This window comes from Coturnix japonica, chromosome 13 (genome assembly GCF_001577835.2).
Source record: "Coturnix japonica isolate 7356 chromosome 13, Coturnix japonica 2.1, whole genome shotgun sequence".
NCBI lineage: Eukaryota > Metazoa > Chordata > Aves > Galliformes > Phasianidae > Coturnix > Coturnix japonica.
The window spans coordinates 2,345,135-2,363,955 of record NC_029528.1 but is presented as its reverse complement, the minus strand read 5'-3'; the positions used below and the strand labels follow the sequence as shown (position 1 = coordinate 2,363,955).

Below are 18,821 nucleotides of genomic sequence, written 5' to 3'. Positions count from 1 at the left end.
GATTTGTGGTGAGGAAGCACACAATGTCCTGCACTGCCCAGCAGCCCTGCTGTGCAGGCAGCACCCACATGGCTGGTGGCATCCAGCCCCGGGCACCAGAGCACAGTGACAAGGGGCCAAAGGATGCTCTTCTGTGGCTCACACCAGTCTGCAATGGACTCCATGTTAAGGTGGCTCTCAGCAAAGGCATTTCCAGGCAGCTGCTTTCTGGGAAAAGCATGCCTTAAAAAGAAAGCTCCTTCCTCCTGCTTCACCCACAGCTTTGACATTTCAGAGTTCCAGCAAAATAAAACGTTTCAAAATCTCATTTTCAGCTTTGGATTCGCACAACCTAGAGGCAAGGCGCAATGAGGAAGAGCGTACTTCCAAGCACACAGGCAAGAGATTAAAAGAGAGGCAGCTGTCTGCACTGCACCTCTCAGTGCATTTCCCCTTAGTTCTATGGGCAATGCTCTGTTACTCCACTCTGAGATGAGGTACAAAGCAAAATGCTGCCCCTGGCAGTGCTGCACCTGGGGCTGTGCCAGCTCTTGCCCTGCAGCAACAGCCATTGGGCTTGGAACCTCCAGCCTGCAAAAATCTCCGTGCATCACCAGCCCACAGCATTAACTGATTTGGGATGTAGGGCACTGATGCCATCAGAGGGACAGAGTCCCCCACACCATGTGTGCCACCCTGCCAGAAAAGGCACCTGCACAGCCATGAGCTCATCTCGCTGCAGTGAGAAACATGCAGCTGTCCTCTGGGCAGGGACCCACACAGAGACAGAGCAATGTGAGCAGAAGGCCTTTGTGATTTGGTTCTGGTCTGCACAGAAACCCCACAGGAAGCAGGACGGAGCTGCCAGTGCTCAGGAGCCCTGGAAACAAAGGGAGGGGAGCAGACAGAGGTGTGATCTGCCTGCAGAGCTCACAGCCAGCTGCCCAGGAGCAGGCACAGCACTGCCATGCAGATGCTGCTGGGGTCAGCTGCAGAAGGGCACCTTCGGCCAGGCACTGCCAAGCTATCTCTTCTCAGCTGGAAATAGACCCAGCACGATCCTCAGCTGGGGAGCAGAGCGCTCACGAGCACAGACTGCGGTTAGCTATCAAAGGCAACTTAAAAAAGATACTCCACTCACTGTTTCTTTTTTTGTTTTTCCTTTTTTTCTTTTCTGAAGGATTAAATCAACTCAACAGCCCCCTTTACAACTACCCTTTTGATGTGTTCGGATTCATCCAAGTTTCATTTCTTTCTCTGTTTCCCCTTGGGGAGAACTGGGGGGGGATGGGGGACATACGCAAAAGTTTGCATCAGACCCAGGGCTGGCAGCTGCAAGAGCAGCTGTGGACAAATGGAGCCTTGATGGGACCAGTGCTGCCCTGAACCCCTCTTGATGAGCAGCATACGGCCCCAGCCCACCCTACAGCAGCACATGCCCATGCCATAGCTCCCCATACTCCCCATATGGCATCCTCAGCCATTGCTGTGATGGGGCAGTGGCTCACCCACGTTTCTTTTGTGCCTCAGCAGCTGTTTCAGTGTCTCCTTTAAACTCAGTTCCCCATTTTAAAATAGCTAACGAGGCACCAATCTAGGCCAATACAAAGTCCTGCAGATGCCTGGCTAATGCTGGGCTCCCCAGCCCTCCAATCCCTGCATCGCCATCATATTTTCAACACATTAGAACAGTTCACAGCTCTTAATTTAGGGGCCAGCTCCTGCACCCCCACATTATGACATACAGCTCCACCACAGCCATAGAATGGGGCTGGGTTGGAGGAGACCTCAGAGCCCCCCCAGCATTGGCTGGCTGTCCCCTGGCAGCTCAGGCTGCCCAGGGATGGTGCATTCACATCTCTGCAGAGCAGTGCCAGTGTCTCCAGCACTGGGTAAAGAATGTCCTCCTAATATCCAATCTAAATCTCCTTTTGTTTAGTTTAAAGCCATCAGCCACTTGTCCTGTCACTGTCCATGTAAAAAGTCACCCTCCCCCTGTCTACAAGCACCCCTTAAGTTCTAATGACTGCACTGAGGTCTCCCTTCTTCTTGTCTCCAGGCCAAACAGCCTGAGCCCTTTTCTCCATAGGAGAGGTGCTCCACATCTCCGAGCACGGAATCACATAACCATTACAGTTGGGAAAGACCTCTAAGATCCCCAAGTTCAGCCCAACTCACCCCACCGTGTTCAATGACCACATCCCCAGGTGCCACATCTCCATGTTTCTGGAACACCTCCACCAATTCCAATGCCTGACCACTATTCCCAAGAAATCAATCTTACTATCCAACCTAGTATCATCCTCACGGCCTCTCTCTGGTTTTCCCAGCTCAGAACCCCGCAGCCATAAGCACACAAGGTGCAGGGATGCTAATTACCTGATCACAGGCTGAGGGATGGCCTCGGCACTGGCCGGGACCTGCACACCCTTCTCCCACTCCTGCCTCCAGGGGTCTGCCAGCACATAGTATTCATCAGGGTTCAGCTGGAAGGAGTCATGTAACTTCATGGCAGTTATCAGGTCCGTGCGGAAAACCTGCAAAGGGAAAACACCAACAGTGGATGGAGGGCAGGAACTGGGGCATGGCTATGGGCAACGGTGTGGTAGATAGATGTGCCATGTTGGCCTGATGCCGTGATGGGCTGCACTCTCCTGGGTGATCGGTGCTCACAGCAATGGGCTTCCTAACACTTCCACTAGGGCAGGAAATGTCCCCCTCATTCTTGACATGAAAGGAGATGAGCAGCTTTTGCACACCCACAGGCATGAAGCACAGCCCACCTCACTGGGTGACCCCGCCCCAGTTTTGGCATCGCACACTGGCAGGTAACTCCAGATGTTACTGGGGTCAACAGAAGGCACTGAAAGGGATATTTATGGGAATAACTGACAGTTATAACTGCTGAAGTGGAGAGCATCAGCATCAGAGCATCCCCACAATAATCCTGCAGCTCTGCTGCTCTGGCCACAGCTGGAGCCATGGCAATGGAAAGCCAACCTGGCTGAGTCCAGGGTTGGGTGAGTAGTTTGGAGCTGGTGTGTTAAGATGGGCTCCCAGCCGCCTAATGGGCCGGTGGAAACACAAAGGCATTGCTGAGCTGTAATGGCATTTCACATGCTCATTGTCTCCCTCATACCCGAGGGCAAAGCTGAGTTTACAGTCTTGGAAAAAATCTGTTTGCTTAGTGAACAGGAAAATCTCTGGCTAAATGGTGATATAGATGCCTATGTCCATGCCCACAGCCAAACACACAGGGGTTTTTCCTGACCCACTAAACCCGCTTGGAGACAGACACAGAGCCCTCCCTGCGACAACCCCAACTACTGGGCAGGGAATGGGCTCTCTCCCATCTCCCATTTGGCCCTGCAGAGCCTTCCCCCAACGCACTGCGATGAGAAAAGCATTCCAAAATAACCCACTGCGGTAAATAAGGTTTTCCTTCCAGGGGACTGCCTGACAGCAGCGGCGCGAGCAATCCTGTCTCTTGCAGGGTAAAAATAAATCGTAAATGAAAATGGATGGTTTCTCCTCTCCACCATCTGCTATTAGCTGCAATGATGTCAATGGTGCCAGCAGCCAGACTGGGACACCACCGAGCTCCAAGCACTGTGCTCCTTCTGCAGAGCTGGGACAGACCAGGTGTTTCCTTCGGTGCTGATCTGCCTGTTTGCAGTGTCAGCCTCAGATCAAGATCTGCTTTGTGAGAGCCACAGTAGATGCCACAGGATGGTTTAACACTTTCAGTTCAATGATAACACTCCATGGAGTGTTTTGGAAACTACATCAGCTAAGAGGCAGGAAACTAAACATTAACTAAGACCATTGAGACCAGGATTTAGGTCAGTTTGTTTAATCCCCAGAGCCTCAGCTGATAACCCAATTAGAGTTAAATACAATAAATGACCTTTTCAATGTTGGGATCTCCTGGAACTGTGCAGGTACCTCCTTCTCATCACTGCCCACACTCATACAAAGTGGATCTGAGCCACCCAGGCACAGCCCCAGTGCATCCCTCAATGGACACCACTGACAGCCTCCATACTGCAGTCACACAGGGGATCCACATCTGAATGGGGCTCCGTGTCAGAAAGATCAAATTCCTCTAAGCCCCTCAGTGCAACAGATTCCTTGCTACAGGCACCACGGTAACGTTTTGCTATGCTGCCAGTGCATAAATAAATAAATAAATAAATAAAGATTAAGATCAACGCTAATTAAGCACAAGGAGTACACAAGAAGTCATAATCCTCGCAGAGCCGCGTGTTGGTGCACCAGGCAGCAAGAAGTAAACAAGGTCAACTCGCTGCAGCTCCTGCTACATGCTCCGGTCAGGACACAGCACACACACCTCCCCACTGCACAGCCCTCCCTACAGATCCTGCCCCATACACAGCACAGGTTCTTCCCCAAATCCACCCCTTCTGGCTCTTCAGCCCACATCCCCGAAGAAGCTGAGTTTTAATTTTAAGCCAAATAAGCACGATTGTATCTATTTCCCCAAAGATGATAAGGCGCATCGCGGGCTGGATGTGCAATCTTACCACTTCATCTATTTAGTCCTTCTTGGAAAACAGATAAGCTCACACTTCCAAAGGCAGAGAGCACGCCAGCACTTTATCACAGCGATGCCTCTGTCTCTTCATGAAGAACTGGAAACGCTCAAATTATTAACTATCAAAGCAGAACACTTTAGAAATGATAGAACGCCAGAGAAATTGTAAAGGAAAGCAGATCAGTTGTCTGGAAATCTCCCAACAGCTAATATGCACAAATTGTAATCTAAATGCCTTTTTGTTTTGAATTGTCTGGGATTAGGGTTGGGAAAAGACTCAATTATTCTACTCAAACTCTTCTGAATTATTTATGAAAACTAAATAAAGGACAAATTGGGCACTGATGAACTGAGGACCTGGCGGTGAAGAGAAAGTTGTGTACCAGAAAACAAGCAATTTTCCCTCAATAGCACTGTTTACTGTTTCCTCCCTCTTGCAGGAACTCACAGTTTGTCTCGGCAGCCCGGCTGCCACCTCCCCCCATGCCATGGCTGTGAGGCAGGGACTGGTGGGTGCCCATCTCAGTGGCACCTGGGGCCAATGGCAGCACCAAGAGGGACAGAGTAGCCAAACTGTCATACACTATAAGGAACCAGCAGTCAGAAACTGCAGATGTGAATTATTTCCCTTTGCTTTCACTGTACTACATGATTCCAGCAGAGCTATTACACCCAGAAACACTTGGTCAACATGACCATTGGGTTACAGGCTCCTGCAGCTCTTGTTAGTTAAGACAAGTCCTGCCATACACGTCCCACAGATGAACACACAGATCATCAGGAGCACGAGGCACCTCTGGATGATGCTCCTCTGAACGATGTGAAGAAGCCGCATCTGCCTCCCCCCACGTGCTGCCAAGAGCTGCCCGAGAAGCACAACAGCTTCTCCAGGAAATAATCCCATCATGGAGACCTTCACCTGTCCTGTTCCTCAGCTTCACCACTGGGTTCCAGTTGACCTGCAGGGCACCCAACCAATGACTTCCCACAGATCAGGTCACTTGCTGCCCACTGGACCCTTATCACCTGCCTCTGCCACTTCCTCATCCCTTCAACACATAACTCTGGGCTGGCAGCTCACCCTGAAGGTCCAGAAACACGAGAAGTCAATGCAAAACAAGAGCCATGACATTACCCAAGGATATATCCATCCTTGTCATTATTTCTGTAGTTAACTGTCGTGAAGCAAAAACCACATTGATTTCTCTCAACTAAAACCAAACACTACATTAATGAGAAACAAAACTTGTGATTCTGACATCCTGATTTCTCACTTTGCCTGGCTCCAGAAGGGTATTCCTGTGGCTGTGACAGCAACACAAACGTCCCCTCCTGTGACCTGGGGATGCAGCCAGTGCTCAGCTCAACGTGGGACAAAAAGCATCCTCCTCCAGTTCTGCACTTCACTTCCTTGCCCATCAGCCCCGCCTTCAGACCTCTTCACAGCCTCTCTGAGATCCCCATATCAATTTCAAGGTCCTCTCACTCACCTACAAACCTCCTCAATACAGCAATGCGCCGAGCTTGTCACTGCTCAGCTCCACTTAACACAAGGACTGTGCTTTTAGAGGGAGTACAGCGGGGCCAAAGCTGCCACTTACCCCGCCAGCCCCACACACCGACCCAAGAACATCAGATTCACATCCTTTACTAACTGCTTTCCACTTATATGAGATCAGCTGCTGGGCGAGAGCCAAGAAGCTGAATCTGTTTTGGTCTTTAAATCTAAACTAAAGAAACACTCGTCTCGCGCTGCCTTTAATTAACTCTGAGAAGCGCAGTGAGCCCGGGGACCACACCAGGTCCTGTGCAGTGGTGGCAGCCCTTGTACATGTACATCATGTTTGTGCATGATGGTGTTTGTACCCCCCAGAGGGTTTGCAAAAATGAATCTCTCCAAAGTGCTCCACGCTGCAGCACTCTCTGATACCCAGCACCTGTAGCAGCATCCCTGCAGGCTCCACAGCACCACCGGGAGCACTGGGCACTGTTTCTTCCATGGCTGTACAGTGATGGTTCACAGTGTGAAGCAGTTCTGGAAGCTCAGACAAAAGGTTTCCTTTGGATTCTGGTCCAACACCACTCCTCCCACAAGGTCTCACCCATCCCTGTAGGTCTCTCCTCCCTTCGGCGATGCGATGAGCCCTTCATTCTTTCAAGCAGAAAATTGTTTGCTGTAGCTCATGAGTCACAAGGATTTTGAGAGAAAGAGAAAACAATGAGAACAATGGGAGCCCTGGGAATATCTTCTGGTTGGACAAACTGTCTTCGTATCAGCTGGAGCTGGCACCTCTGTGGGTCCAGCCCTTGGCCGCCCACCCGGCTCCCTCCCCATCTCATTTCCAAGTCATTCTGTCACACTCTTCTGGCCCGTTCCAAAAGGAGCAGAGCAGCAATGTGCAGCAGCAGGGCTCAGAAACGTGGCAGTGCCTGGTGCATGTCTGTAAGCCATGATATTATCTGCCTGTGGGGAGAAGAATACTTACTCTCGTGTTCATTTGGGATCTAGGCCGCTATCTCTTAATCTATTCTTGTTTCCTCTTGAAATGCTGAATGTTAAAAGACCCAATGAACACGAGAATTTAAAATAGGAACTAGAAGCATTTTTGTCCTGCCCTTCTCAGCATTCAAAAGACAATGGCTTTAATCTGTTAGAACCACGCTGGCTTGGGAAAAGCGACAAAGGCACCGCAGTCCAACCTTTCAGCAGTGGCATATTTTCCCTTAATCCAGCACAGTAGAAGTACGTCCAGCCCTGCCTGGCCATATGGCCTCTTACAAATGTCTTTCTTAGAGCACAAAGAGCCCAGGGACTAAATTCACAGTGCCCTGTAGCAGTTTGTACCAACTGCAATGGGAAAAGATATCAACAGGGAGAGAACTGGTGCAATAACAGTTGCTTTCCAGAAGGTAAATGATATAAAAATGAGAGTGTTTAAAAAGGGTTAAGTGCTTATAAAGAGATGGAAAAAGACATCTTTCCCAACATGGAAGTCATATCTAAAGGAGGAAAGCAAAAAATAATGTAAATTGTATAAATCCACAATTTCCCCCTCATCCTCAAGACGGCGTGCAGCTGCAGCCCTGAGATCCCCAACAGGATGGATCTGAGCAAGAGGGGCAGTGCTGACACTGGGTGAGATGAGCAGCAGCTGCACGGGGAGAGCTGAGAGCAGAGCTGTGCCAGGCAGCAGGGTGACCCGGAGCAGCAGGTACCTCTGCCCCCACAAAGCATTCCAGCAGTGCAGCTCGTGGCAGCGCTCTGGATCCCGAATAGTTCAGAAGCTAATGACTAACATCCTGGCTAACGCAGTGACTCAGATGTAGCATCCAAGAGAGTCCCCAGGCCGCTGACGTCTGGGAGCTGCAGGATGTAACCAGCAAGCATCATTACACACTTGCCTTGTTCTTATATCCTCTGCTTAGACACTGACAACTGTTCACTGTCAGAAACAGGACAGAGGGCTGATGACTCCCATCAGACCCAGCAAGGCTTACGCTGGCATCCCCGCAGCCCTATAGCTGGGGCAGGATTGCACTAGCATGCTGGCACGAGAAGCAAGAATCCATACTACAGGCGCATCTCAACTCTGTTACATATTCAGCATCAAAACCAGGAGGAGCTGAGTGCACATCGTGCACCCTGCTGCCACCAGCAGCATCCCTGCACCACACAGAACTGGCTGGGGCAGCAGCACTTGGGGTTGCAGGAACCCCCGCTCCCTCCAGGCCACGTCCAGGGATGAATGAGCCCTAATGAGATAAACGCAATCAGAAGATTAACGCAATCAGGCACTGCTGATGCAAGGAGCTGCCTGACTCCATCCTCAGCCCCAAGGCTTCCCTGCCAGCAGCCTGGTGGGCACGGGGACAGCTGCCACCTTTGTGAGCTTTCACAGAGCCTGGTGTCTGGGACACATAGAGAGAGAGAGCCCAGGCAGAGCCCTGTGACATGCACAGATAAATATAATCACCCTCCCTGGCAATGGCCACCATCACGGATGTTTACAAACAGCTCAGTACTTTTCCATGTTAAGAAGCTTGTTTTTCCAGATGCCTCGTATCGGGTGGTTCTTAATGTGCATAGTTAATCCCTTCTCACAGAGTCTTTCATAATAAACATCACCCCCTGACCCAGCTAATAACTGTGTAACACTAATGCTTCTGATTTTTTATCTCCTGTGCATGTTGCCAGGGGAATGCAGATGGCAGCACGGCCCCCAGCCCTCCTGCAGGGAAACAGGGACACAACTTTGGTAGGGACAGCAGAGGTTGGAGGTGATCTCCAGACTGTCCCTCAATGCCACTGCCCCTGCATCCCAAGCTGTACCCGAGCTGCCTGCACTGGGGAGCTGGCAGAGCATAGAGTGCTGCTTGGATCCAGAAACCTTGTGCAAATCTGAGTTTGGGCTGGTGTTTGAAATGGCTACATCGCCCCAAAATGACTGAGGCAGGCTGAATGGCAGGGTGTGATGTCCATTGTGCTTTCTCTTGCTACCTTCTCCATTCTCAGTACAATGATCAAGGCATCTGGCCATTTCACATGAAGCAAGTTCAGCATGTTGAGGGTTTTGGTCTTCTCCACACTTGCCATTCCAGGACATGATGCCCACCCAGCTTTGCACCCAAAAATCTCCCTGCACGAAGCCCTACAGCGCTTCCAATGGACAGAGGCAGGCACTGCTGCAGCTCCGCACCAAGCACAGCATGCCCAGGGTGCCACGACCACAGCAGGAGATGAGGCAGCTGGGGATGGTTTGGAAGATGCTGCTGTAGGGGGAAATCCATAAACCAATGCTCAATGAGGAGACCTCCACACCACTGCTGTGTGCCTTGGGCCGTGCCGATGACGCTCAGCCAAGCCCTTGGCTTCCACCCAGAGCTGAACCCGGCTGGCACTGCACCCAGCAGCCACAGGGAAGAAGCAAGACAGGGGACTCCAGCCGAGATCCAGACAGCTCACATCTGCTCAGGTTCCCACTGAACTTTTATAGTTGGTTCGTCAGCTTCAGTGTCCTGGCCCAACTCCAGCACTGCGTGTTGCCTTTCACAGGTCCCCTGAGGTTCCAGTTCCAATGTGCTGCTGTGGATCACTCTGCCCCAGCTGTTACATGAACCCAGAGCAGTTCTCCAGTGTTGCACTGCCAAGCTTTGCTCCACTTTGCCTGCTACAGAGCTGCATGCTCTGAACCTGGTCCTGGCCCTCACACGTCCTGCTGGGTGCCCCAGACACAGCCCAGTGACATCCCCAGGGTGCACGCCCAGCTCACCCCCCATCCTTAGTATGATCTCATAGGGGTGATGGTGTCCCAGCAGGAGGAGATGCCCCAGATGCTGTCTCAGTATCGGGGGCTCAGCTCACAGAACCCCCATCATTCATTTTGAGACACACATTGATAACCACAAAGTGAGATTCCCAGCCCTGGCACACCTTCCCGGCAGTGCTGTCAGCAGGCAGTGACACCTGTTCTTCTTTGTTCACTGGAGAGTTCCCAAGTACCTGAGCAGTCACAGCAGCTCCTCAGCCCTTAAGGCACAAGCAACCTGGGCTTTTTATGCCCCCATCCACTGCCAATACATTAGATACATCAGTGTAAATCTGTTACACAGATAAAAACTAAGCGCAGCTGTAACTCAGGCAGTGACCACAGGAAAACCTCAAAATCTCTGCTCAGCTCAAAGCAAAGGGGGGGGATGTTACAAAGGTCTGTTTTCACCGGGCCACAGCCCCAGGAGCAGCACAGCATAGAGGCTCAAGTCAGGATTTACTGCCTGCATTCAGGGAGGCTGCAGCCCTGCCAGCTCCACCTTCAGCTAAACTTAGCTCTGTTTGGACACTGGTCTGGATGGAAATGTGTGAGCAATGTCACTCTGGCTTTGCTCACACTGCTCTGGGAATAAAGATGACTGCCACTAAACAGAGAAGTTGCTACAACAACAGCTCGCACTCAGTATAGTTTCTATGTCTATTGGAAACAGAACTGGGACCCGTGCAGAGGCAGCAGGGCACAGCCAAAGGGCACCAGGTGGGCACCAAGCCTGGGGTGCCAGCATAAGGCCACCTCCAAACCCCATATGAAAGAACAGGACCCCTGAGAACCAGGAGATCAGGTCATGGGCAACACTTCACACTACATACCTCAGAGGGCTTCTTCTCCTTCTGCCGGGACCAGCTGGATTTGGTGTTGGGGATTTTGGAGCATCTGGACGCGGACGTGGTGTGACCTGCAAGGAGGCAGAAGAGACGTCAGCCAACACAGAGATCCAAGTTCTGCCCGTGTCTGTGTCACTGTCTGTGTCACTGCTGCCCCTACAGCCCCAAGCCAACCCTGGACAATGCTAGGAGGTGATAAACCCCAGGGTGGCATTACTGCTGTGTGCATTTCAGGGTGCTCCACCAGAACAGATTAACATCGCTTTCCTGCTGCAGATAATGAAACACAACCCCTTAAACTTAAGAAAACTGTTCTCAAAGGGAGATATTACAACTGCACAAAGCCAGAAGAACAAACAGCTTCCATGAGGAAGGAAGCCAGGGCTTAATGCTTCTGAAATCAGGGATCTCCTGGAATCACCACTTTGGGAGGTGAGACTGAACTGTTCCAGCATGGGTGCTCCCATTGAATGTGCTGAACCACTCAAGGACTTCAGACTCCAGCAAAAAGAAATATTGGCTGTAAGTGTAAAACCTCCTCACCAGCAGCAGGATCAGTAACTTCCATGCTGTGTGCAGCTCAGCAGCCCCCTCTGCACACAACAGCACATGTCAGTAGTAGGAGAGTATTTGCTGTGGGATCTGGGATTGCTTTACTCTGAGATTATTATGAATGGACTCTCACTGTCCTGACTCATGCAGTACTACCACTGCTGCTGCCACCTCCATGAGGCAATAGCTGCTGGAGCCTGAAATGCAATGGGAGCTCTGTTATTAATTCCTATTCCCAGCTCACCTGTGTTACTATTACTGCTACTGCCAGCACCACGAAAAAAAGATGTTAGTAAATGATAAACTAATTGCTGGTAGCATCTTTTGTACAACCGGATCCCTCCAGATGCACAACAGTATTTTGGGAGCACACCAAATTGGCTGCTGATTGGTCTACTGAGCACTGCTCTCACCACTGGAGGGCTGAACCACACTGTGCCTATAAGCCAATGCCAAACCAGTGCCATGTGGCACTGCAGTCATACAGGCTTAGATCACCACCACCACCACGTTTCCTGGGCAAAGGCACAGCAAAGAGGTCATCCTTCTGTTTACAGTTATCCTGCAGGAGAGCATTTGTCAACAGCTTCAGTATCACCTGCAGCACAAGTATCAAAGTCCAACAGAGATAAGGGCACGATGTTTTATGCCAGGACTAAAGATGCCTCAACCCCCAACGCGGTTCAGTGGTGCTGCTGCAGCGGGCAAAGCCCTGAGATAAGTGGGAGAGGAAAGCACTCTATTTATAGCCAAAATTCAGCACATTTGCACATATTTATTGTTGAGCACATGCTTCTGCACTCCACCAAATGAGGATGAAGTGAGGTATGTGCTTGACAGCAAGCGTGGGCTTGCAAGCTTTGCTGGCTTGAGCTCTGTCCCTTTTCCCCCCATCCCTCCTCAGCCCACAGGAAGGGCTGGGGCTTCACCCTGACCCCAGCAGGAGTCTCCCTGCCCCCCAGCACAGCTCATTTGGGGGCTCATGGGGCTCAGCTCCCTGCATGAGTGGGGGGCTTCCAGCAGAACGAGGAGCCCACAGCCCAACATCTCCACTGCTAACAGCTTCTGTTGTACCTCAGTGCTGCATTTCTGACAAACCCAACCCCACGTGCAATTCACTGTGAAGCAAATCTCCAGCAAATGCAGAAGACGCAGCTTCCTCAGCTCTTTACAAAGTAATTATTCCAACACTTCCCCTGCTGGAGGTGAACCACTTCAGTTATCTAGCCCAAAGTCTCAAATTAAAGGTCTTACTGTCAGTGGTGTCTGAGTTATCACTGCTGATGGAGTACTTCCGTCGTTTTTCTTCCATCTGCAACAAGAATGAACAGCACATTACAGCCCATTCCCAGATCCCCCCCTCTGCACCCTCACCTGCCCGCCCCAGGTGCCACCCCTGGCTCCAAAAATGGACATGTGAAATCCCCACTGTGTTTTCATTTATCAGCACGTGGCTGTTTCTCTCCCAGCTCTCCCCACTCCCAGGCAGTACAGAAACACACAGTGACTGCTCAGAGCAGTGCTCTGCAGCACACACAGCCCCGGGGCCATGTGCAGCTCCACGCCGTGTGGTGCCCCATGAGGCTGCAGGGCTGGAGGCTGTGCCCAGAACTACCGGGCTGCGGTTGTGGGAAGTGCACAGCTACAGGAATGGAAACTCTGTGCACTCTCCGTATGCCTGCAGGGGAAGTCCATGCAGCACTGAGTTCAAGAGGACCCCTGTGTGCAATGAGCCCGGGGTTTTACCCTCTGAGTCATCTTCCCACTCGGACTGCACTGACTTCTTTTAAGAGCTGTGATGTATCCGCAGCCTGAAGCAGGCTTCCCACAGCCCAGACCTCCTCCAGCACTGCTGGGCAGTCCCTGGCTGCTGCCACAGCACTGTCACCTCCTGGAGATGGGCAGTGGGCACCCAGTGCAGGGCAGAGCTGCAGGGGGCTCAGAACAAGGCAGGAGTGTCCAATAGCAGCACTTCCTCCGCTCAGGGACTGAGCAGGCAGAGCTGAAGGGCAAGCACTTGTGTTAGCACCTGTGTTAGCAGGTGCTTGGAAAAAAGGCAAAAAAGAAAGGAAAAAATGAAAACAAAAGCAAAGGTTTTCACTTGAGAAGAGCTTGGTTCCTCAGGGCGCAGCAGGTGGTGATCAGCACAGCCCCACCTCCAGGGCTCGGATGGAGCACTATGCATGGACCACACTGCTGAGAGCCAACAGCACCTGCAAGAAGTGGCACCAACCCCACAGACACCTCCCTGGTGCCTTCTGTAAGCACATTCTGAGGCACAGAGACTCTGTGATCCAGGGAAAGGACACAACTGTCCTGTGAGGGTCAGCAGCAGCACACCATGCACACCGGAGGAGGTTCCACTTGTGCACAGTTCCCCACTGTGCCCTCCCAGCACCTGTACCCAACAATCTGTGCACTGCATTTCACACCAACAGAAGGGACAACAACACAAAGCACCATCAACATTTTAACTACGGGGGCTGTTGTAAGGCACTGCCCTGTCAAAACACCATTAAAAACGTTCCTTGAGAATATGGCAATGCTAATACATTCCTCCAGTGATTCCCAGGGAAGCAGCTGTTATTAAGGCAGCTGTGTTCCAAGCAGCCGTTAGGTTCTGCTTGGGGAAGAGGATACTGAAGGCAGATTTACCTGCAGTTTGCTTTCTTTCAATGGAAATCCTACCTGAATGCGTGGCTCCCACTGGCTGGCTCTTGGAGCATAGAGATGGAGCTGTGCTTACTGATCCACGGAGCCGCCCAACACTGACACCCCATAAACCAACACCAACAGGGAAAAGAACCACCTGAACTGGAGCAAAGGAATGCTACTGGGGCCCAAAGGCATTTCCAGCTCTCCTATCTTTGGCTTTGTAGCAAGACAGCACAACTGGCATCACTGTCCTACCATGGGAAAGGTGCATCTCCAGTGCCCAGCACAGGGGGGGTCAGGGCTGGGGGCTGCTTGTAGCTATGGGGTATTTGTGGGACGAGTTTGTACTCACATACAGAAGTAACTCAACACCACAGGTTAAACTGTGGCTCCATTTCAACAAATTATTTTTGTTTGTCCCCGGTGTGACAGGAACCAAGAGACCGTCCTCTGAACTGAACTGCATTTCAATTGCTCTGAATGAAACCCCTGACAGAGTAAAGTATAGACCTCTCTGAACACAGCAGCACTGAAATGCAGCCCCAGCCCGGGCAGGGAACAGCACAAAGCATCACCAACCGCCTGCAGGAAGGGAAACACGGGCTGAAACACAAAGCTCGGGCAGACCTTTCAGAAAGTAACTTCCAGGACACAGCTTCCTGAAGGACTCATCTTCCAGAGCCCTCCTAACAGCAGTAAACAACGCGGTACTCAACAGAGGAATTTACCGTAGAAAAAGGGTAATTGGGCAATTTCCCCATCTGGAGCTCAGGGCTATAAAGTCTGATGGTGGCTGGGCACCCTGCTGGCATCCCTCCATCCCTGCTGCCCACATCCCCGCACCCCCGGAGCTCTCTCTGCCCATTCCTGCCCCGCACCAGCCTTCAACTCCGGGCTCGGCTCAGCCGGTGTGTTACAGAGCCATTCAAAACCTCCACAAAACGCAGCGCGTTGCTCCAAAATTAATCCTCCGTTTACATTAGGAGCTAATTTCACCTTTAACTGACCCGTTCCCCACATGGCATCATTATTAAAGTCATAAACAAATACCAAAAAAATTTGTAATACTTTGAAAAGGTCGCTCTTAGGTCAAACTTGGCCCAAAATCTGGCTTTGACAGAGCCAGAAACCAGGAGAAAGGTTTCTATGTATGCTCGCTTAAGATTCAAATAGAAACAGATGTGGGTTTCTTTTATAAACAAATGAACATCCCCCTGAAGTGTCTGCAACTCGACTGGACTGAGCCAGTGCCTGGAAACGCGAAAACCGGACTGACTGCGAACTAACACATGCTCAGCATCGCCTTTGTTCCAGCTGAAAAAGGCAAATAAATGCAAAACCGAGGAACGCGATGGGCAGCCATCAGCCTAAACAAATTCAAATCGCCAGGACCCGGGGCGAAACAGCCGCGGGATGGGCAGCAGAGTGGGGGTGGGCGGCGGATGGGGATGCTGCCATATCCCGTGCCGCTGCCTCGAGCATCCCCCTGCCGGAGGAAGCCCCGGTGCGAAGCATCCCCATCGCCACTGTGAGACGAGGGGATGCGGTTTTGCCCTGCCCACGGGAAGAAGCAGAGGAGCGGAGAAGTGGAGGCAGACTCAGAAGCACCTGCCCAAACCCTGAGCTGCCGGTCCCCAGGTCCCGTGTAGCCTAGAAAGGGCTCAGGCCGGCTCCTCGCCCTGTGCCAGCCCCTTCGCTCAGGGGAACCACAGAGGTTTCCCAGCTCCCTGCGAGCTCCTCGCTCTGCGCATCACACGTGCGTTCAGGGGATTCCCGGTGGCACCGCGTGCGGCGGCCCTTTGGGTCACTGGGGGAGCGGTTCTGAAGTGGGACAAGAGAAATCCGCGCAGGTTAACTGCTTCTACAGGGAATATAGCACAGAAATCCGCACAAACGGCAGGAGAAGCCGGGCTCGGCCACCGAATCGCGGCAGCGCTCGGGGATGTGCCGCGCTCCCCGCACCGCGACCTCCGCTCGGTGACAGTTGAGCAACAGCGGCTGAGATATGCGCTGTGTTTGTGAGCTGCAATGAGACTGCAGAAAACCACTTCCCTGTTTGTTCCTCCGGCACAGAAATAGGAACACAAACAGAAAATAGTGCCCCCAGCGGCACGCGCACCCGCCCGGCTTCGGACCGGCGCATCCCGGTGCGCCCCGGCGTGTCCCGGCGTGGGGGGGGGGGGCACGGAGCCACGGGGCGGCCCCCAGCGCTCCCCCCGCATTAACCATTTCCCGGCTCTGTCTTGGAAAGCGGCGCGTTGTTAGAAAGCTGCTCACGGAGGAGTAGGGCTGGGGAGGCGGTGGGAAGCTCCCAGCCCCGCTCCGCTGTCCTGGCGGCGCTGCCTTTTCTCATAACCGACCGGGGAGCTCCGGGCGGCCCCACATCCCCGACGGCACGACGTACTTTCCGACCGGGGATGGCCCCGCAGCGCACCCGCAGCCCAGCAGCACGTGTGGGCTCGCAGCCCCGCGGCTGGGGCGGGGGGAATCAGCGCTGCTCCGTCCCGAACCCTCCGGGGAGAGCAGCACAGCCCCGGGCAGCCCGAAGCCGGCAGCGGGACATGGAGGGGCGCGGGTTATAAGGGCTCCCGGCACAGCCCCGCGCCCAGGTGGAGCCGCCCCTCGCTCCAGCTGCGCCGCTGTCTCGGTTCCCGGGGGCACCATTTAATCTCATTTAAATTTAAAACAAAACAAGCCTTCGTTTACTTCCTGTGCTTTGCCATTTTTTGCCCCAAATCTAGTAGGGGATTTTCTTCTTTTCTAACTTTATTACTCACATTTCTAACTTTCCTTTCCTGACTTGTTATCCCCTCATTACCCGTTCTGCCTGCAGCATGCCCCGACACAGCACCGGCAATCAGCCGGGCCATCCCAAGGCCATCCCCATCCCCATCCCGCACCTCCGGAGCACAGCAAGGGGCTGAGCCGCACCGGAACCCCCGCACCAAACCCCGCACGCAGTGCCCCGCTCCGGCCCTGCGCCCTCCTCTGTACGGGGCCACCTGCCCGACTTTCCGAACTCGGTGCCCAAACCCCATCAGCAACCACATGAATTTCATCTCCCCGCTTAGAAATCTCGCATGTCCCCTTCCCACTGTGCTCCAAGCCTTCATTTTTAGAGATCAGCCTCAATTTTCCTAAGGAAAACAAACGTAACCTTTGATGTAACCTTTCTGCGAGCTATTTTTGCTCCCATCTCGAGCTTATTTTAACCTCGGTAGCCAATAAACGCTTAAAGGTCAAACCCCGTTCCTACGATCTCCTCTCACTCCCGGGGGGAAGCCGGAGCTCGCTGATGTATCCCAAGCAAACCCCTTCTCTCCCGGCCGTCCCAGCGCCCCTAACTCAACACCGCTCACTGCGGTGCAAGGGGGGGGATGAGGGGGGCGGGGAGGGTTTTCCCTCCGGGATGCCTTCAGCCCCTTCCTCACTCCGCAGGCTCCCGGGGTTCACAGGTACGAGAGTTATTCCCACCCCCTTCACAACCCCGATGGCGGCAGGTGGGGAAGGGGCCGGGCGGCCCCGGGGGCGGCGGAGAGATGGGGAGGGCGGGGGGGAGGAGGCGGCCGCCACGCCCCCGATCCCCGCCGGGCACAGCCCCTACGGCCCCCCCCGACCGGAGCTCCCCCCCCCGCCCCCGGTAACGCGCAGAGCCCCCTAGAAACGCGGAGCGCGGTCCGTCCGCACAGCTATTGCCGCAGTCATTAATTTCGGGGAAATACGAGGGGAGAGGAAGGGGGGGGGAGGAAAAAAAAGAGAAAAGAAAAAGCCAAAGCTGCGGGGCGAACCTGGAAAAGTTCGTGTTTACATCCCCGCCGCTCTCGCCTCGCGCACTTTAAAACCGGGGAAGGGACCAACATGCGCAATCCGCCCCCTGGAAATGCCGCACATCCCCCAGCCGGGAGGAGGGAGACGAGGAAATAAATAAATAAATAACGAGAGGAGATAGGAAAATAAATAATTAAAACAAAATAAGCCAAGCGCTGCGAAATGCCCCCCCCCCTCAATCGACCTCCCCCCCCCAGCCCCCCCATCCCTTCCCATCCGCCTCCCCCCGCGCAGCCTCACCTTTGCCGGAGCAGCGTCCGCGGAGAGTTGCGCCTGGCAGCGGGGGGCGGCGGGGAGGGGCGGGGCGGGTGGGATGGGGACGGGATGGGGACGGGGATGCGCAGAGCCCCCTCACGCCGCTGTCATCGCCGCCGTCCCGGCCCTGCTCAGGGGCGGCCGCCCGGGAACTCCATGGCTGCTCCCAGCCGAGATGGCCGCTCGCAGCGCGGCCCGCCGAGCCCTGCCCGCCCGCGGGTGCGCTCTGTTGGGTTTTTTTTCAGCCCGCACTTCCTCAGGATCTCCTCGCCCCGCCGCTCGGGCTCCGGGAGGAGGGAGGCGGAGAAGCCACTTTCGGAGCGGGGCCGGATAATGGTGCTGCCGCTCCCCCCCCCCCCCCCCCCCCCCCCCAACCCCCCACCCTCCCCTCCCTCCCGCCCCAAATCTTTTCCCCCTTAATTTCTTCCTCCCCCTCCGGGGCTCCGCGCGGGTCCAGGTGTCTCCGCTCCCCGTTCAGCCCCCGCCGGGCCGCGGGGGCCCCATGGCTGCGGCCGGAGCCCGGCGCTGCCCGCACCGCCCCGCACCGCCCCGCGTCCCGTTCGCGGCCGCCCCGCACACACCCCCCGCTCACTCTTTACCTTCTCTTCCCCCACCGCCCCCCCCTTTCCCCGCTGCGCTCCCCTCTCCCCGTTACGCACACGGTGCACACGGGGCTGCTGCTGCAACCTTAAAAAAAAAAAAAAAAAAAAAAAAAAAAGGAAAAAAAAAAAAGGCTTATACTTAAAAAAAAAAAAAAAACACCCTTTTGGCGCCATATTAATGACGTACTTAAAATTTGCCATTTCTCCTGCGTCAAAAAGACGGTTCTTGCCCGGCGCGGAG

The 18,821-nt window shown here is 53.6% G+C and overlaps 1 protein-coding gene across 5 annotated transcripts in view; it reads right to left on the bottom strand.

Annotated features, from left to right (window-relative positions):
- JADE2 (jade family PHD finger 2) overlaps positions 1–18,331 on the bottom strand; it is a 54,860-nt gene extending 36,529 nt beyond the window's left edge. For 2 of the 5 annotated variants that reach the window (XM_015875774.2, XM_015875778.2), the window contains exons 1-4: positions 17,684–17,852; positions 12,495–12,552; positions 10,674–10,759; positions 2,359–2,516 (exon numbers count right to left, since the gene is read on the bottom strand). In XM_015875774.2, coding sequence (XP_015731260.1) covers positions 2,359–2,516; positions 10,674–10,759; positions 12,495–12,552; positions 17,684–17,755 — 374 coding nt within the window. In that variant the 5' untranslated portion in view covers positions 17,756–17,852. Of the gene's footprint in view, positions 1–2,358; positions 2,517–10,673; positions 10,760–12,494; positions 12,553–13,928; positions 16,030–17,683; positions 17,853–17,963 lie in introns of those variants that run through there. The other 3 variants (XM_015875775.2, XM_032447380.1, XM_015875777.2) reach the window with 3 other exon arrangements.
- Between the last annotated feature and the right edge of the window lie 490 nt (positions 18,332–18,821).